The 20036-nt window shown below is 38.1% G+C and overlaps 1 protein-coding gene across 49 annotated transcripts in view; it reads right to left on the bottom strand.

The window, feature by feature from the left end:
• Ank2 (ankyrin 2) overlaps nucleotides 1–20036 on the bottom strand; it is a 596100-nt gene that overhangs the window by 102493 nt on the left and 473571 nt on the right. For 47 of the 49 annotated variants that reach the window (XM_028856374.1, XM_037207067.1, XM_037207070.1 and 44 more), the window contains 5 exons: nucleotides 17572–17670; nucleotides 11958–12155; nucleotides 9340–9438; nucleotides 9084–9182; nucleotides 2968–3066 (listed from right to left, as the gene is read on the bottom strand). In XM_028856374.1, the coding sequence (XP_028712207.1) occupies nucleotides 2968–3066; nucleotides 9084–9182; nucleotides 9340–9438; nucleotides 11958–12155; nucleotides 17572–17670 (594 nt within the window). The remainder of the gene's footprint in view (nucleotides 1–2967; nucleotides 3067–9083; nucleotides 9183–9339; nucleotides 9439–11957; nucleotides 12156–17571; nucleotides 17671–20036) is intronic. The other 2 variants (XM_028856532.1, XM_037207073.1) reach the window with 1 other exon arrangement.

A 20036-nucleotide genomic window follows, 5' to 3' on the forward strand; every position in this document is an offset into this window, starting at 1 on the left:
ATCTCTTAGCTCGTTAGCTTCAGCGGTCAACTTGACACAGCCCAGAGTTATCTAAGGGAGTCTCTCGTGGGGGACTGCCTGCATCAGATGGACTTATGGGCATATCTATGCAGAGTTTTCTACCTTGTTGACTAATGTGGGAGGGCCCAGAGCACTGTGAGCTGCGCTGCCCCTGGGCAATGGTCCTGCATGGATAAGAAAGTCAGCTGAGCACAAATCAGAGTGTGCTGGGAGCAGTGTTTCTCTGCTTCAGTTCCTGCCTCGAGGTTCCTGTCTTGAGTTCCTGCCCTAACTTTTTCCCTCAATGATGAATTATGACCTGACAATATAAGATGAAATAAACTCTTTTCTCTCCAAGATTTTAGTCATGGTGTTTATCACAGCAACAGACAACAAACTAGAACATTGAGACAGTAAGAGTGGATCAAATCAACGTACAAAAACTACCGAGAGATAAAGAAATGATTAAATACTGTTTCAAAACATAAAAAATTTAGTTTGATAGAAATTTAATTAATAATATTAACAGGTTTATTTTTAAATAAATGGAAAAATCTTATTATTAAATGTGTATTATAAAATGTTTACCTGAAATATTATCACAATTTCTAGTATAATTAAAGAAGTATGTGACACTCAATATGGATGGGTTGACCATGGAACTTTTTCTTTCAGTGCTGGAGTTTGAGCCCAGGGCTTGGAGCATGCTAGGAAAAGAACATTACCACCTAGCTGCATCCTCACACCCTCAATAGAACTATTTCTTTTCTTTTTTTGGCTTTGGGTTTTCGAGACAGGGATTTTCTGTGTATCCCTGGTTATCCTGGAACTCACTTGCTCTGTAGACCAGGCTGACCTCAAACTTAGAGACCCACCTGCCTCTGCTATCCGACTGCTGGTATAAAAGGCATATGCCACCTTTGCCTGGCTCAGAACTGTTTCATAAATACTGATTATCTAGGCACCATTAAATGGAAATAAGAAAAGTCATATCATAGAATACAGTTGAATAAAAAAAAAAATCTCTAAATATATAAAAACATGATCTAATCTATGATGATTTTTTAAGATTTATTTATTTTACATGTATAAATGCTTTCTATCCATGCATCTATGTGTAGTATGTATATATATCACATGCCTATGGAAGTCAGAAGAAGAATTGGAGTTACAGAGGATTGTAAGTCACCATGTGGGTGCTGGGAATTGAACTCAGGTCCTCTGCAAGAGCAACCAGAGTTCTCAACCACTGAGCCGTTCCCCCAGCCCTAATGGTGATTTTTTTTTTTCTCCAAGACAAGAGTTTCTCTGTAACATCTCTGGCTATCCTAGAATGCACTCTGTAGATCAGGCTGCTCTGAACTTACAGAGATCCATCTGCTTCTGCCTCCTGAGTGCTGGGATTAAAGGTGTGTACTGCCACTACCCAGCTCCCAGTGGTGATTCTTAAAGATATAAACTGTACTACTTATGAGAAGGATAGAAAAGCAGATGAGATCTAAAACAAAAGCCATATCAAAGCTGCCTGTGTTCTGCTGATTCCCCATGACTGTGGAAATCATCATAAAAATGTGCCTGGTAACTCCACCGAGTCAGAGAATACTATGAAAGCCTGCAGAAGATTGGGAGTTTCTGAGTCTAAATCTCATACTTCAAGGATAAAGATGTGTAGGTAGAGTGCTTACAATCTTGACCACTCATGTTTTGACTCCAAGAGTCCTTTTCCTCATGAGGTCATATGGCATGAATCAAGATGAAGTGAGTTCTAATGGAGGAAGAGAGAGCATGTCTAAGTGGTCCCTGAGAATCCCAGTGATGTGACTGCAAAAGTTCACAGAATAATATGGAAGGCAAATAGAACATATAGCAGGGCAAGGAAACTTGGCTACATTTCAGGAAGAAAGATTGCCACACAAAGGGAAGGGGATTAAATTCTTTAAAACAGGAAGGAAAAATCAACCTGCGAGGGAGTTAGAACTGCCTGGAAACAGGAGTGTCATCAGGTGTCCTCCTGTGCCTATTATTCAGGGATAATAAATATGCAGAATATTTAAATATACAAACACCAGCATAGAGAGAATGTAGACATCATAACAAAAAAAGAGGGAAATCAAACAGGGAAAGGGAAAGCATTAGAACTTTGAAGACATTTTGTTTCTAGGTAACTTGGAAAGAGTCAGTATGCAAATCTGATTGGTTCTGGTAGTAAGAAATGATGTTTAGTATGTATAGTGCCATATAGTTCAGGCAAGACTATAAATTTAGAGAACAAATAAATGTGAAAGTGGTTTTCAGGATTAAAGACTGATAAAATTAAAGTCAATTCTATATTTCTTGTATGTTAAATTTATTAAATATAGCTACACTCCATTCAAATGTTCCTATAACGTCAGTGTATTTTCATTGCATACACTTATATAGTATTTCTTTATTCTAAAGCATTATTGATCTGATGCTATCAATTTAATAACCTATGGTAACGCCTACTGGCTATCAACTTAACAGATTGAGAACCACCTAAAAGAGTGGTTGAGCACACTTCTGAGTGTTTGTGAGGGCATTTACAGAGATGACTAATTAAGGGACGGGGAGCAAATCTTTCCTAATTGTGAGCATCGCCATCCAATTGACTGGGGTCCATGGATGAAGTGCACTAGCAAAGGCCCACACCCTCTTTGCTTCCCAGCCACTGTGAAGTGTGTAGCTTAGCTCTGTTGTGTTATTTAGCCTCACATCAAACCCAGAAATACAGAGCCATCCAATCATAGTCTGAGACCCCTGGACCAGCAAGCCCAAATAATTCTTTTCCTTCCTTTAAGTTATTTTCTCAGGTACTTATTACAGTAACGAAAAGTTGATTGATAGGTACACTGTGGACTTTCAAAACCAAGGAACTAAAGAAGACACCCTATCTTATAAAGGGGGTGTGTTACTACAATAGGAGAATGCTGGTGAGCTAGCACCTACCCTGGCTCTGGCATCCACAAGAGCACCATTCCTCAGGAGACATCGGACCACTTCCACCTGCCCAGCCCGGGCTGCCATGTGAAGTGCTGTTTCACCACGCTGCCAGAAAACAAAGATTGCCCAGTCATAAATAAACCCACTGCTCTGGATAGCAAAGAACAATGGTGTCCTTTTTGGTGAAATTCAGCAAGATATCCAAGTGTATAAGTGATCTATGAGAAGGCATAATTGTTCGGTTTAGAAAAATGTAGTTTTGCATCTTCTCTATCTATAGAAGCACAAATGTTTGTAAATGTTTTTTTCATTAATGACAAACCAGTGAACTTACCCAAATGTCCAGGACACCCTTATGGTTTAGTTTCATGATCAATCTTGTGTAACTTACATGAGGTTGGGTGAAGATGTGATCTTTCATTCTACAAACCTAAAATCTGTCATCCATCCCGTTCAATGAGAAACTCCAGATGTCAAAGGTCAAGTCGACACATTGCAAAAAATAAATCACATCACTTACACCATACAAAATTTCTTTTCAAATTGCAAACCTCACTGCTGAACAAAATCTTATGTCTGATTTGTCTATTTGTTGTGAAATTTGACCATAACTACTCATAGAAGAAAACTAATTTTTCTACAAGGTACTGCTTTTTTTTTTTTTTTTTTTTTTTGGTTTTTCGAGACAGGGTTTCTCTGTGTAGCTTTGTGCCTTTCCTGGGATTCACTTGGTAGCCCAGGCTGGCCTCGAACTCACAGAGATCTGCCTGCCTCTGCCTCCCGAGTGCTGGGATTAAAGGCGTGCACCACCACCGCCCGGCAAGGTACTGCTTATTTTAAAGACTGTATTTAATTAGAGATGGTGATGCAGAAGGCTACTGAGAGGTAGTATAGTAGCTGTTAACAGTTTCAGTTAACAGTTAAGTGAAGTAGCTGTTAACAGTTTCCTTTGCTGCATGGGCATCTTGTCAGTCCTCGGCTGCCTACGCTATACTAAGGTCTGACATGCTAATCAGGAGACAATGAAGAAAATGGTTAGAGACAAGAGATTATTCTCATAGGGAAACCTGTTATCACCAAAGGGGACAGGGACTTTGTCATTCAAATAATCCCAAAGTTAGAACACAGTATTAGATAAAACAAGTTTGATTGAGCGCAACTGTTCTAGAGGGTGAGCTGACAATAACCGAGCAGGGGGTAGCATCCCACAGGAACTAGATTGACTTCAAACATGCCTATGTTGGGAAGGGATGCTTCTGAAAAACTCCTGTGAACAACATCTTCTGATTTCTTGCATAAAATATTCTTAAAAGATTTAACATGAAATTAGTGGGATTCTTTGCTCACAGTTCCCTTTTCTCACCATGATGACATCCATCGCTTTGGGAGTTATGAGAAATGGGTGTCAAGCGATGTGACTAGAAAGCACTGACCTAGATGTTGATTTGAATATTCTCTTCTCGCTGGCAGCTAACTTGTCCTCTAGTGGCCTTAGTTTTCTAATGGTGAATTTTGGCTTTGTAAAGCAAATGTATATGAAATGTGTTTTATAAAATGACATTAGTCAAGTTTGTCTTTAAGTCTCCAGATGTATGGTGAGATTTTTTCCTCTTTGGGCAACCATGATTTTATCCTATTTTCTTCTGTAATCCACATATCTCTAAATAAATGAGACTGGTATGTTATGATTACAGGAAGAAGAAAAACTCAAAATTTTATTTCTAAGTCTGATGAAGGTTAGCTATTTCAGTCACTTTTATAGAAATAAAGGCAAGATAATTCTTTTTAGAAATTAAGTCAAAGATACCCCTAGGGGTTTCTATGTAATGTTGAATTTACATGCTTATTTTTAAGCCACACTTTATTAGTAAGTTTTAAAAATATAGAACTATTTCTATACTAGTTTTAATATTATAAAAACCTTTATTTTTTATCTATATTGTTATCTGGTGTCTACACATTTGCAGTGATGACATATATATACATATATGTATATGTGTATATATATATATATGTATATCAGGCTTTAGATTAAGCACACATATTAAACATGTATATAAAGCATATATTAAGCATCTATATATACACACATATATATAAAGCATATATATATATATATGCTTACTGTAAAGCATGAGCTTCCTATTACAAGAACAGTTGATTTTTATACTCACACCTGGTCACCGTACTTTAGAAGAATTTTCTTGTTTAAGTCTCATTTAGTGACTCTGGAGTAATTGGCATTTACTATAAACTGTGGTTACCTTTTTATATTTACATTCCTATTGTTTATGCAGAAGTAAAAGGAAAAGAAACTCAGCAAATATTGCATATTGCCTTACTTGGGACCTTCTGTTTCCTGGTTGTTAGGCACAGCCTGATATCCTTATTTAAACAATTTAACTTTAGAGACCGGTAAAACATTTAAACATAATATAAAATGGGAACTTAACTATAAATCTGCTAATTGGTTATAAGAAGATAGAATTTCTCAGTGACCCGTGTTGTACTGTCAAGAGCGCTTGAGTACTTGATGTTCTACTCTCACAGTTATCAATGAACATGGTAGGGGTCTATTATAGAACACAGGTCACCAGCTAAAGTTCATGTATAAGCTTTCTGGGAAAGGAAGTTGTCTGGGGGAAAATGTGTCTGCAAATGTCTGAGTGCTTGGTGCATCTTACACTTGGTGTGGATTTTCAGACAAAACAAAACCGGCAGGAGAATGCGCATGTTCATGTCCAAAGCAAGTACCAAGTCATGCCCCTCCTTCACAGCTTTAAAACTGGCCAGCAGACAGCTACATGGACTCCCACTTGGATTGCATCTAGTTGGAAAGCATCAAAGCACAAAAGACAGAATTGCATTCGGAATGCAACACGATGTCAGCAACACACAGAGGTGCCAAGGGTGGGCGCATTGGGGTCAGGACATGACTGGCACTGTCACAGCAAGCAGGCAGTCCTTGTCCACACAGCTTCGTAATTAAATTCCAAAGTTCTGGATCCAGTAGCAATGTCCTAATATCTTGAGAACACACAAGTTCACAGGCACCACACTGCTAGAGAAAGTTATATCACTCTAAATGTAGGGTTGCCGGAGTTAGCAAATAAAAAGCTCAAGTGTCTGTTTCAATTTTAATTTCAGACAATCAAGTACTTATTTTATCATGTTTCAACAGTTGCATGACATCTACTTACATTCAAAGGAATTCAGTGTTTATCTGGAATTAAAATTGAATAGGGAGTTGTGCATCTTGACCAGTAAATCTACACTGTCTCTTATCTGAAGGATATAGCTTTTAAAAATAAAATGAACAAACAAACAAAAAAATATATCCAGGGTCCTATTGAGAAGGATTGGTTGACTGGAGCTTTCAAGTGCTTGTTTGGAGAGGGCTGAAGGAAAACAATGTAAAGGACAAGCAGATGAAACCAATGAGGAAATTTAGGACAACTGCCATGTGGGTGCTAGAGATCAACACAGCCATCGCCAAATCTAAGGTTCTTTCGAAGCCTGCAAGGATGGGAATACTAGAAACCTATGTGCAGCCTAACTCTCTCCATGTTCCTGAGGAGACCACACAACAGTTAAGAATCAACAAACTGTTTGGAATTGGTCACTTAAGTGGTTGTTTGTGGATTATTTTTTGAAGATTTTTCAAAAATATCTACTAAAAGAAACTTCAGCTGGGTATGGTGGGGCAGACCTTTAATCCCAGCACTCAGGGGGCAGAGGCAGGTAGATCTCTGAGTTCAAGGCTAGCCTGGTCTACAGAGTAAGTTCTAGGACAGCCAGGGAAACACAGAGAAATCCTGTCTTGAAAAACCAAAAAAGAAACAAAAAAAAGAAATTTCGGCCAAGCTCCCCATTTAGTACAATTACGCACATCATTGGGGAATATGATGATATATTTTAACATATCACGATTGCTTCTGTGATTTCTGTAGGTATTGGAATGCAAATAAGGAAAATGGGAAAATAGAGGAAAACAGAATGAAAACAAATGGCAAAAGTAGGTCAGCACACAGGAGTGCTTTTCTTGAAAGTTACTGTCCTGTGTGTAAAAATATTCAGCTTCAATATTTTTTGGCTTGTTGAGACAAAACAAAATGAAATAAAAATTTAAAAATTTGCCGGGCGGTGCCTTTAGTCCCAGCACTCGGGAGGCAGAGGCAGGCGGATCTCTTGTGAGTTCCAGGCCAGCCTGGTCTACCAAGTGAGTTCCAGGAAAGGCGCAAAACTGCACAGAGAAACCTTGTCTGAAAAACCAAAAAAAAAAAAAAAAAAAAAAGATTAAAAAAAATTGTAGGAAATGACAAATCCATGTAATATATTATTTAAAAGGAATAATTTGATATTGAGTAAAGTATTTCCCACTACTGATCTGTCTCTGTTAATCTTTTGATAAGAGTTATTGAAAGCAAAGGATTAATAAGAAGCAAAAAGATGAATTTTTTTTTTGTTTCTGTGTGTGTATATGAGTGTGTGTAAGTCAGGGATTCAGATGACTTCCTCAATTGCTCTCCACCTATTTGTTTGAGGCAAGGTCTCTCAGCAAACCTGAGTCACATCAGTTTGGCTAGACTAGCCGGTCATAAGCCCAGGGGCCCTCCTACCTGTCTCCCAAAGGAGCACTGGAGTTGCAGAAACACAGGACTTTATGTTGAGTGACAGAGATGAAACTCGGGTCCTCATACTTTCACAGCAAGCACTTTAATGACTGAGCCGTTTCTCCAGCCCCATGAATTCTTCAAGCATTCAAAAATGTTAAACTCAAGTTGGTACATTAGGAAATGACTCCTGTACTTGGTGATTAAGAATTGCCATGTAATGTTATATTGGGGCCAATATGCTATTATTAAGGAAACATAAATACAGAGCTGAAATTCTTTTATGGTTTTATGTTCTCACTTTTGAATAATATAAAAAGTATATTAAGTAAATTGGGTTCTCCACTGGACTCTGTCCACGCACCAGGGCCTTCAAAAACTACATAAAGTACAGAAAAATGAGGGTGTGGGAAAGAGCACAGGTAAGAGAGAACCTGGACATCCTGGTTCACAACTTAAATAGGAAGAGTTATGCCCAAATTAGCACATGCTGCAGTCAACAGCTACAAGTATGATCACTTTAATAATGGCTGCTAATATTCATGTAGGGAGAATTATTTTGTTGCATGTGCTTTTTAAAAATTTAATTCTCTTGTGGTCCTGGGAATGTCTATTGCCTGAATAAACACATACAGTGGGTTCTCCTTCCCTGGGGGAAAATTTGAATCAGATTATGTGCAATGAAACAGTGACCAGAGAGAGATTTTAAAGGGTGGTACAAGACAGTGAGAGAAAAACGTATATCAAGTGAAAATCCTAATTTAGACCAGACAGAATTCTGGAAGACTCAGTACTTATTAGCAGAAAGAAAGGGGCCCAGAGACCAGCATTCATTGCATAATATTATTGATAACTATTTCAGGCATGAGGAACCTCCACTGCATATATGAATACGATGGAAGTTAAAACTCAGTAGGAAATAGCAAATGCAATGTAGAATAAAGGATACTGTGACATCAAAAACAATTATCCTCACTGAAGCATCTATCTGGCGTGTCTTTGCCAAGATTGATTATGGAGCTTATTTTATTGGAAATTATCTGGAATACAATGCATTCAAGCAAACTAGGGTGTGCCCTGAAGACTGATGTACAGCCCATTGTTCATTCACTTTCAGAGTCGTGTGTTTGTTTGAAGCACACTGTCAAAGCTGGCTCAGACTCACAAGTAAGTCACTTGCCTAGGCTTCCCAACAGCTAGAGACTACAGAGGAGTCTGACCACACTCAGCCTCACGGGACTTTTAAAAACATACTGTTTTACTACACGCATTAGATGAATGTTTAATCCATCTGCACGAGGAAGCCTAAGCCGGGTCAATCCCCAGCTTTCCATTTGTTTTCTGCCACCTGGACTTTGCATTCAGGAAAGTTCCAAACATTATTTTACAAAATGCTGCTTCCGAGGCCCTTCTCTGAGCTCTGATGACACACGCACAAGCCCACACACACCCACTCTTGACTCTTTCACTCTTTCTCCCTGTGGTTATTCTGAGCCAAGCCATACTCACAATGTTAGTGACATCTGGAGAGGCTCCGTTCTGCAGCAGAAGGAGGACAATGTTCAAGTGGCCCATGAAGGCGGCCACATGTATTGGTGTGAGGCCAGACTGCGGAACAAAGCAACAGCAGTTTTACTCCTCTGCACTGGGGGCTTTGGGGCTTCTTCAGATAAATAAGACGAGTGGAGAGGACAGAAGATGGGTGAGAGGAAGAGGAAGGCATCAGAGAGGAAATGTTTGGTGAGAAGCTGAAACACTTTTCTACCTCTGTTATAGCTTGGATTGAAGCCCCATATTTCACCAGCAGTTCCATGACTTTGATGCGGTTTTTCTTGCAGGCAATGTGCAGTGGAGTAAAACCATTCTGTGCAAAAGACAATCGAGTTAGTTGAAAACATGCAGAAACAATTCTCACGCAACTCCATGCTGCCACATCACAGGCGATAGTGTTGTATCGTCACATAACGTCACCGTCTCTTCAAGCCCTACAGAGGTGGAAATTTGGGAAGAGAAGTGGTGGTGGTGGTGGTGGGGTGTGTGTGTGTGTGTGTGTGTGTGTGTGTATGGGAACTGAATTTTACTTCTGTCATTCTGAGTGCATACAGAGAAGACAAAAACAGAGAAAAGTATGTAAGCCCATTTTTCGTAGGAGAAAAGGTAGAGGGCAATTATGTTTTAGAGAAATAGGCTGTCTTGACGAGTCAGGTGATAGAGAAAAAGATGGAGTAAATAGAAGTATATTTTGATGATGGAGGGCCAGTTTCTCAGAGCATAAGAATTGTTCATCTACTTTCAAAAAGCTAGCAATATGATGGCTTTATAAAAAGTGTTTCAGCTTTGCTATTATTTTCTTAGGGAGAGTTTCAAATTAGCAGAAATCATTATGCTGACAATCTTTATAAGAAAAGTTAAGTTTTATATTATAACATGTATACCAATCAGATACATTTGATTTTACAAAGAAACAATTAAGTTCCCAGATATATTTTATTTTATGTGGAAATGATTACATTCCTGAAATTTTCAAGAAAGATACGGTAAATTTCTGGGATGGCTGCCGACAACACCTCTGAGAATTAAAGTTAAGTGGAGCTTCTGGAAGGTACTTACAGTTTTGTAAACTAAGTTACTATTAAGGAATTGAAGAAATCACATAAAAATTTACCTAGCCTCTGCTAAATTGTTATGTATTATATATACCTGTTGTCTTTTTATTTGAACAATTGATCTTTTACAGGATACATACCTTGCCAATTAACAGTTTTAAATGTCCCGGTGAGAACTGAGTGCCATGTGATAATTTCGTATGTTACCAGTTCTCAGGAAAGCATATGGTCTCACATAAGCTAGTGACTGTATTCTTTACAGTGGCGTGATGAACACAATTTGTTGAGTTATGTCCCCTGATTATAAACTATGTCATAAGCTGGAGATAAGCAACATGTATATGTGGCATTAAAATACATGCATCTAATCACTTGTCATAGTTTATAAGCTTATTCATCACTATCTAATAAAAAGTGTTTTCAACATCTTATGAGGAAATTAGTATAATCACTTCCTAAGTAATTAGTAATAGGTAAATTGCACTGAAATTTTTCAAATAAATCAATATGCTCAATATTTAATCATTTGCTTGATTTATTACTCTGCTTATTGATCAAATGATCGACTGACTTTTGAGATAGGGTGATCTCATTTATCCCAGGCTGGTCTCAAACTTGCAATGTAGCCAAGGATGACCTTGAACCTTTGATCACCTGCCTCCACCTCATGAATGCTAAGATTATGGGCATGTGCCATCATGCCTTATTTGTGTGGTGCTGGGAATCAAACCTAGGGTTTCATACATTCTAGGCAAGTGTTCTACAAATTCAGTCACTACCCTAGCCCAGTATTTAATCATTTTAACAATAGACTCTCAAAGCTGTTTGAAGGGAATTTTAATTGACATAAACCATGTAAACATATAGGAAAACAAAACAATGTGCTCTTAGAGTGAGAATTAGAAAACAAATGCCATCAATTAGTACCTGCCTAACATACTAATTAGTTAGGCCATAAGTGAAGCAAGAAAGATTTGTTCCACATTATTAGATCATGGGAGACACAAAGCTGCCCTGGGGATGGCTTCCTACAGTTTCTCTTGAGCAGGTCCTGGAATGCTTTTTTTTTTTTTTTTTTTTTAATGCTTTGAAAAGCAGTAATACACCAAGCATCACCCAGCCCATGGATGGGTGGTCAGTCCATAAAGGAAATGTCCAAGTGAACTCTCACCAGCTTCTGTCTAAGACCTTCTCACAGAGTCAAATATATTCACCATTTTAATCCCTTTATTTTCCTCAAGAGATTCATAAAGATCAAACTTTTCTTACCTGTATACTAAATCTATCTAGTATTTAGAGGTACCTAGAACTAACTTTCTTATTTCTTTTTTTCCACTGAGACAGGGTTTCTCTTTATAGCCCTGACTGTCCTGGAACTAGCTCTGTAGACCAGGCTGGCCTCGAACTTAGAGATCAGCTTGCCGATGCCTCCGGAGTGCTGGAATTAAAGGAATGTACCCCCACCACCTTCTATTTCTTATATTTTTAATATCTAGCCTCTACTTTAAGATACTCATCATCCCAGAATTTCATACTGTTTACAACCCACAGGTTTCAGAAATAATAATCTGGTATTCTCCTAAATCTGCTCATGCTCATGTCCACTTAGGAAACTATGGAAGCATGAAGTAGGCTGCCAGCTTTCAGGAGGGTGACAAGCTTGGCAGTTATTAACTGTGGATCTATAACCATGCATTAGTGTAGGTGCCATTGGCTAATCAATGTGGTCTTGCTTTCTCAGGCTATATTTGGTGAATGTGGATTGGGCCAGGTTTACCAGGGCTCTCGCATTCGGGTTGGCTCTCTTGTCCAGAAGGAGTTTGGTGACACGGTAGTGGCCACAGTGTGCAGCAACATGCAGGGCCGTCAGGTAGTCCAGGGTGACATCATCTACAGGAGCCTTGTGCTGTAGCAGGTGTTTCACACATTCCACGTGGTCCCCCTGAGCAGCCATGTGAAGTGGAGACAGCCCATTCTGCACATCAAAACAAAGAAGAAACAAGTCCACATTTTGTTTTTATTATCTTCATGTTTGGGAGCCTGCAAAGGCAACCTTGATCCATAACACAGCTGGAGGCAGGAGAAATAACTCTCCCTTAATATCTGAATGTAGAACAGATTATGTTACGTAAATTATTTAATTTTATAACTATAGTAATCTTTAGCAAAAGACATTACATGGTTTTCATAGTATGTGTTGTCAATTCACCTTGATTTTTACAAATTATGAGAATAGTATTAGATATATAGGAATGACGGCTTATGCATAAATCATTTGTATCTAGTACTATACATAATAATCTACATTAAATTATCTTGCTACCTGCATTTCTTTTCCTATAAACAGAGAAGTACTTGGGTAAAGGAGGGAAAGTGTGTGCATGGGTCAAGGAAATAGAAAAAAATTCACTATATCTTAGGTTCAGGCTTCAGAAAAATTCTGAGATCCTTTTTTCCAATAATTCAATATTAGAAAATATTGAATAATCCAATAATCCAATAATCCATAATTCAAGACTTACTTTAAAGCAGGAGGGAAGAGACAGACAAAGACATTCACCCAACAAAGACAAAATCAGATATCTATACTATGAAATAACTTAAACATCATTACATCAGATGCCTAGACCCCAATGCAAAAATACAAACATGAACAGCCAAGACAGAACATCTCCTCCAGAATCCTATAATAATAGCCCCCAAAATATAATTTAGCTAAAGCACAAGATAAGGACTTCAGAATAACAATTATGAATATATGAAAAGACTTTTAAAAGAATATGAATAAATGCCTTAAGGAAGACCATGAAAACAACACAAACAGTTGAATGAAATAATGAAAACATTTCAAGAAATAAAAGTAGCAATAGGATCACTAGAGAAAACACAAACTGAAATAAAACTGGAAATGAAAAATTTAGGATGTCAAGCAAAAGCTCAGAGGTAAGCCCCACTAGAGAATACAAGCCATGGAAAAGAGAATTCCAGATCTTGAAGACAAAGTAGAAGACATGGATAGCTCAGTCTAAGAAGATGTTAAATCTAAAAAAATCCAGGCACAAAACACTAGGAAATCTGGGGCACTGTGAAAAGACCAAACCTATAAATAATAGGTATAGAGGAATAAGAAGAAACTCAGGTCAAAAGTACAGAAGATATTTTTTCATAAGACTATATAAGAAAATTTCTCCAGGCTAAATAAAAAAGATATGCTTATCAAGATACAAGAAGTACATAGAACACCAAACAGACAGGACAAAAAAAAAAAGAAACTCCCCATGACACATAATAATCAAGGCACTAAATGTTCAGAACAAAGAAAGGACATTAAAAGCTTTATAGGAGAAAGACCAAGTCATATATAAAGTCAGACTTATTACAATAACACCCGAGTTTTCAGTGGAGACCATGAAAGCCAGAAGGACCTGGAATTATGTTACACCATCTCAAAGAGACAAAGGATGTCATCCCAGACTATACCTTATAATTTGGGGAAAGAGTCTTTATATATATATATATATGTATATATATATATATGTATATATATATACATATATATATATAAATACACATATATACACATATATATGAGCTGCCCATTTCTCCTACTTTGTCTTCAAGATCTGGAATTCTCTTTTCCATGGCTTGTATTCTCTAGTGGGGCTTACCTCTGAGCTTTTGTTTGATATCCTAAATTTTTCATTTCCAGCTTTATTTCAGTTTGATTTTTCTTTAGTGATTCTATTTCTACTTTTATTTCTTGAAATGCTTTCATTACTTCGCATACTTATATACATAACCATATAAGACAGAAGAAAAATAAATGCAAGCACTCCCTATTGGGACCACACAGGAAAGACCTCAATAGACAGTAAGGAAGTATATCTGTCTTTAAGTAAGTACATTAGGAGGGTGAATAAGGAGAGGAGTTCAGAGGCATAAGAGACTTTGTGAGAGAGGTCGGGCATGGTTGGAAGGGCTGGGACAATAGGAATTGCCTAATGTGTTCAGAACAGCTGGGTTGCAGAAAAAGAGAACAGAAACCAGTTAGAGGCCTCTTGTAACCATCTAAATGGGATACATGGTGGCAATGAGGCTCCTCAACAGCTTCTAGTTTAATGATGTATATAGAAGAAAGCGGCGGTACAATGTAGTGAGAAAAAGAAGAGTACAGCATGGTATGAGGTATCTGAGACATTGAAAGAATGAGATGCCTTTGAATGAAGACACGAGATTCAAAGAGGGTTATATTTAGGGGTAGGCAAAATACCATAAGCTTGTTTTTAAACTTGGAACTGCCCAGTAAATATCCAAGTAGTCATAGGGAGCTGCCATGAACATATAGAATTCTAGAAATGTCCACATATGTGTCAGCAGAGCACAGGTACTATTTAAAGGTAAACGTCAGGAAATGTCAGAGGAAGTGAGTAGGGAGAGGCAGAGCAAACAAAGCATGTGGTCTCTAACACAGAACTGCTAACCGCCAGAGAACTGGGAGCTGAAGAGGACACAGTCATGGAGCCTGGGATGCAGATGCTGGAGATGCAGAAGGAATCCAAAGAAATATCACGTCCTAGAAGGCAAATGAGGAAAGCGTTTGGGAAGGGAGGGATGGGAAGCCGTGCCAGGGGACAGAAATAGGACAGAACACAGACTCCGCAGCTCTGATTCATGGAACCAGATAGCTGTGGAAGTGGGAGTTTGTGGACATCACCTCCTGCTTCCTTCAGTTTTTCTCCGTGTTGTATGAAGAAATAAAGGCATCCAAGCAATTTAAAGAAAAACTGTGGCTTAGTTAGGTAGCAGGCGGCAACGTGAATCACTATGGAAACTGCAGTCAGTCAACACACTGGGCTAAGCTAAGGGTAGTGATCAGGAGTCGGAAGGCAGCTGCATCGCTGTGGCCAGGCTCAGGTGCAGGACTGTGACATGGACTTAGTCACCAGAGGCCGTAGGGAGTTGTGATAGAAATGGAACTTTGTGGTCCAGAGGTAAAGGTCCAGAGTGAAGAGAGAGAGAGATGGTGAAACAGCCTGGGGTCAGAGATGTAGATCGAGGGAACTGAGAGACAGGAGGGGTCGTTGGGGAATGTGAGGTTAGAGATGGGAATCACAGAGGCCTTACAGTCAGTACACTGAGTATTCGCCCTGGAGTATGGTGAAGATTCATTTTGCTGAGGGTTCCAGCTTTCAAAGACTGAGGGGAAGTTGCTTCAAGGAGAAAGACTGGGTGAGTCAAAACTGAGAGCTGTAGCGGGGAGAAGGAGGGCACTGTGTCACACACACACGCTAGTGGCATTGTCCTGCTCCAACCCAATCAGTTCATCTGCTCCGAGTCCTTTACCCTCACAGAGCTCTGTATTTCATAATCTTCTCCCATCTCTGCTGCCCTGGAGATTCTAAGCTTCTTCAAGATACTTTCTGATTAGTATTCATCTTGCTAGTTCCTTGGTAAGCAGACCAGTACCCAGTACATTGTATCTTCTTCATACATGATATAGCTGGATGCTGGACTGAATGGGTACAACCATGTGGTCACCAATGATCTTTAATGCTAGACCCTTAAATTTAAATGACTCTTCATTAGACAGAAAAGCCACCTTAAAAGTCACACTTAGGTAATCCATATTCTTCCTGGTTATGAGTCCATTATAAATAAAGTGTAAACAAAGTTATTTGAAAATTTCTTGGAAGATCACATAGGCCTCAGTTTTCTAATTATTTTAAAAATTCGGGTGTAACATGATTGGACTGAAATTTTGTTTCCATTTAAATTGAAGTATATTTCTTCAACAAGCTTTCCACAATTATCTCTGCATAACCCAGTCTAAACTGTAGCATATTTAAAAAATATATATTTTTGCAACATTCACAATACAGAATGATAATGAACACAATGCAGATAAGTTACTTCACAATATCTATTTCTTGTATAAAGCCAGTTTTTTTTTTTAAAAGGTTGGTGGAGCATACCTTTCAGAGAATGATTGCGTTCTCTATATATGTTAAGTGTGTGTGCTGGTTCGCTCCAAATGATAGCAATAAAATTATCAGTTAAATCAGAAATTGAGCCAGGTGTGGAGGCATGTGCCTTTAATTTCAGCACTTGGGATGCAAAGGCAGGCTGATTTCTGAGTTCGAGGCCAACCTGGTCTACAGAGCAAGTTTCAGGACACTCAGGACTATACAGAGAAATAAAAAATCAATGCACTATGTGTGTGTGTGTGTGTGTGTGTGTGTGTGTGTGTGTGTGTGTGTGTGTGTAATTATCTGTCAAGGTAATACCATTAACACTGGAAGATAAAACTCTGAGTTTCTCTAATCGTTTTCTTTTGGGTAATACTAGTTAGAACAATTACTTATTAGTAGAGTTGGTTGACTACATTGATTATCTGCATTATTTCCATTATCATTCTTTACTGTGAATGCTGTGTGTGTGTGTGTGTGTGTGTGTGTGTGTGTGTGTGTGTGTGTTGAAGATACTTCATGTGATGCCAGTGTCTTTTTTTTCATCTTTCCATATTGCTAGCATCGGGGAATATCAGCATTATTAAGGTGTAGGAATAGGGTGAAATCAGGAGAAAATATAAGAGGTTCATGTAAGAATTTTTGTTGTATTTAAGGGTCTAAAAATTGTTGCATATCCCACTAAATAATTCTGGGTGGTTAAATGTCATTTTATGTGTCTCAGTATTTTCTGGTAGATACTGGAGAGACACACAACAATAAAGTTTACAAATATTGACAATGAAAACCTCCAAACAATTCATTTACTGTGTGACTTTTATTCTCATGGAAATGGATCTTCTTGTTTGAACACTTGATGAAAAAAAGAAAATGTTCATTGTATTTATTATGTCATAAAGGACAGAATGTGTGCTTTAGTTTGCTTTGTGGTTCACTACAAGTCCCTAATATAGTCAACCAATTCTACTATGAAGTAATTATTCTAATTAACATTACCCAAAAGAAAAAGATTAAGTAAGTTCAAAGCTCTATCTTCTAGTGTTAACGGTATTACCTTGACAGATAATTCCACATGTATTATATAGTTATCTTAGAGAGTCATAAAAAAATCTTAGCTCATGCAATATAATAGTTTCATATATATTAATATATTTAATATTCTTATTTTTATGTAATATGGTTAGTCAAGTTTTCATCTATAGTAAAAATAGGTTTAAAAACAGGGTATACTTAGAGGTATTCATTTAGCACATCTTGATGCACATATTTGCTCATTTTAATAATTTTGCAAGTTTCGTACTTATTTCTTCTTTCTAGCACATTGAATAAGTAAGAACATTTTGACGGGTGTTTTAGCTTTAAGAAGAAAGATTACCCAAAGTACCTTAAGTGTCCTTGAATGCCATTTTACTCATAATGACTCACCTTGGTCCTTGCCAGCAAGGGAGCACCCCGTTCCAGCAGCAGCTCCACCACCTGGTCATGCCCACTTCGTGCAGCACAGTGAAGTGGTGTCAACCCATCCTGAAAAGAGAATCAAGATACTAAGCCTAAATTCACACCTTTAAAAACAAACAAACAAAAACAAGATTATGTCTATTGCCACTGACAGGAGATAGGCTTTGAAATTTGATCCTGGAGATCTGATAAAAACACAACAAAATGCTACTTACCTAACATACATACATACATACAAACACATACACACACAGAGAGAGAGGGAGAGAGAAAGGGAGGGAGGGAGGGATGGAGGAGGGAGGGAGAGAGAGAGAGAGAGAGAGAGAGAGAGAGAGAGAGAGAGAGAGAGAGAGAGAGAGAGAAACAGAAAAAGATTATGATATACAGAATTAGAAAGGGAAAACAGAGGCTTCCGATACAGGAGGACTGAACATGCTGACTTCTGGTCAAATGTTTACATATCCTAGGAGACGAACAGACACAGAGCACATTGATGACTGTATCATCCTTCTCACTTTGTTGTACTGTTATGTCCTTTGATTTTGGTTTTCTTTGCATCACTTTTATTTAAAAATTCTTCTTGCTCTAATTTGTCCATGAATATTCTCTTATGAATTATAACTACTTTCTTAAATTGTCCAAAAGTGTTTTTGTGGTGTCCTGAATTTTTCATAATCTTTTAAGGTTTTTCAACATTTAACAAAAAATCATACCACTATTTCAAAGATGAAATTTATTATTAACAAATAGAATTAAAACTACAAATTTTATAGCTATTTAAAATGAACTGGGATTATCAACGTCTGCACCATACCTGACTTATGTTTTGGTTCTGGCAATTAAACCCAGGTCTTAATGTTTTGTAGCAAGCACTTCAACAAAGGAGCTGTCTGCCCAGCCCCAAATATAGACTCTTTAAGACTTCTAATTACCTTATTAAATTCGAGTGCCCCACCTATTTTTGGCTAGGATTTTGAGTGATAATGACTCTTTGCTTTGTCAAGTCTATTTAGCCAGTGAGAAGATACTGAATAGCTAAAACCACACTTGGGGTTTGGGGTGTCAGAATTAGCATGAAAAGGCTCCAATTTAAATAAAGCATTTAGCCACAGCTGTGGGGGTTGCCACATTATTTTTTAAGATTTCCCAGAAGGAGCTGAAAGGGAGATTGTGCTAGGGAAAAAATGGAAATAATAATGCTTTTCCGTCTTCATACCAGCACCTTGTAGTAGTAATATAAGTTGTGTGGTAAAGGACATAGCGTGGTTTCTCCAATGCATGCTTGGTGGGGTTTCATCAGTCTTTGGTTTGAAGAATGTCAGGCAGTAAGCAGAGGACTGGGGCGAATGGAAGATCAGAAGCCTTTGACCAATCTCTATGAGGTGAGGCTCCATGCTATGCACAAGAGGATGAGTTGTCTTACTCTGTCTTACAGCCTTAAGAGAAAGACTATGGGAGGGATGATGGCTTACATGGCTTCAAGTAAAGGGAGATAATATCATTTTGTATGAATTGCCTGAAATACTCTCTCTGTAATCATGGTAAAACCACAAAAATACCCTCCAGGTAACAATAGGAACCCCGTAAAGAACTTCTAGCATACCCATAAGAGCATCAAAGAACTAGCAAGGACTAAGTTCTCAGGCTCACAGTTAATGATACAGTGCGCCTGCCCTTATGAGAGACCAGTGATTAGTGATGCTAAATTCATTGTCTGACGAGCTCAGCCTGGCTGGAATTTGAATCTTCACTACAAACCACACCATCAAATTATTGCCAATTCTTGTCCAGGTTTTATATCCCAGGATCTGTAAGTTATAGTTTGAAGGCTAAATTTCTCTGTCCTCCAAAGTTCCCTTCTTCATGGGTCCTTTCTTCTTCACTAAAATATAGACAGACACACAGACATGCTGTCCTCTCTGCTGTAATTTAGCAAAGGCTACTCAGTTAACTGAAGAGAGGCATCACCTTTCTTCTCTTATCTCCTCCTTCCTGGCTCTCTGACTTGCTATTTTTCCAGTAATGGATGCTGAAATCAGATCGTTATTATAAAAATGCTGCATGTCCTAGCTCATGTTACATAATTGTGCCAAAATCCATTTCACCCTTTTAGCCTTCTCATTTCTCAAATATGAAGACCTTCATATTTCTCAGAAAAATAACGTTTCCTAAGTTGTTAGGAAGAGGAAATAAGATGACATGTATGAGAGCTGGTAGCTGATGGCACTCCTCTAATTACCTCTTCTAATAAATAGAAAGGGGGTTCCTTCTTTCTGATGTGTTTGGTTCAACATCCTTTAGCATTTCTGTGTACTTTTATTGTTGGCATTGAAATATGTGTTTTAATATTTTAAATATAGTCCTCCTATGGGGTAGCTCTACATTTAAATAATAAATAAGTTTTAAAACAGAAAAGAGTAATGACCTTAATA

Source organism: Peromyscus leucopus, chromosome 6, assembly GCF_004664715.2.
Source record: "Peromyscus leucopus breed LL Stock chromosome 6, UCI_PerLeu_2.1, whole genome shotgun sequence".
In the NCBI taxonomy this organism is placed as follows: Eukaryota; Metazoa; Chordata; class Mammalia; order Rodentia; family Cricetidae; genus Peromyscus; species Peromyscus leucopus.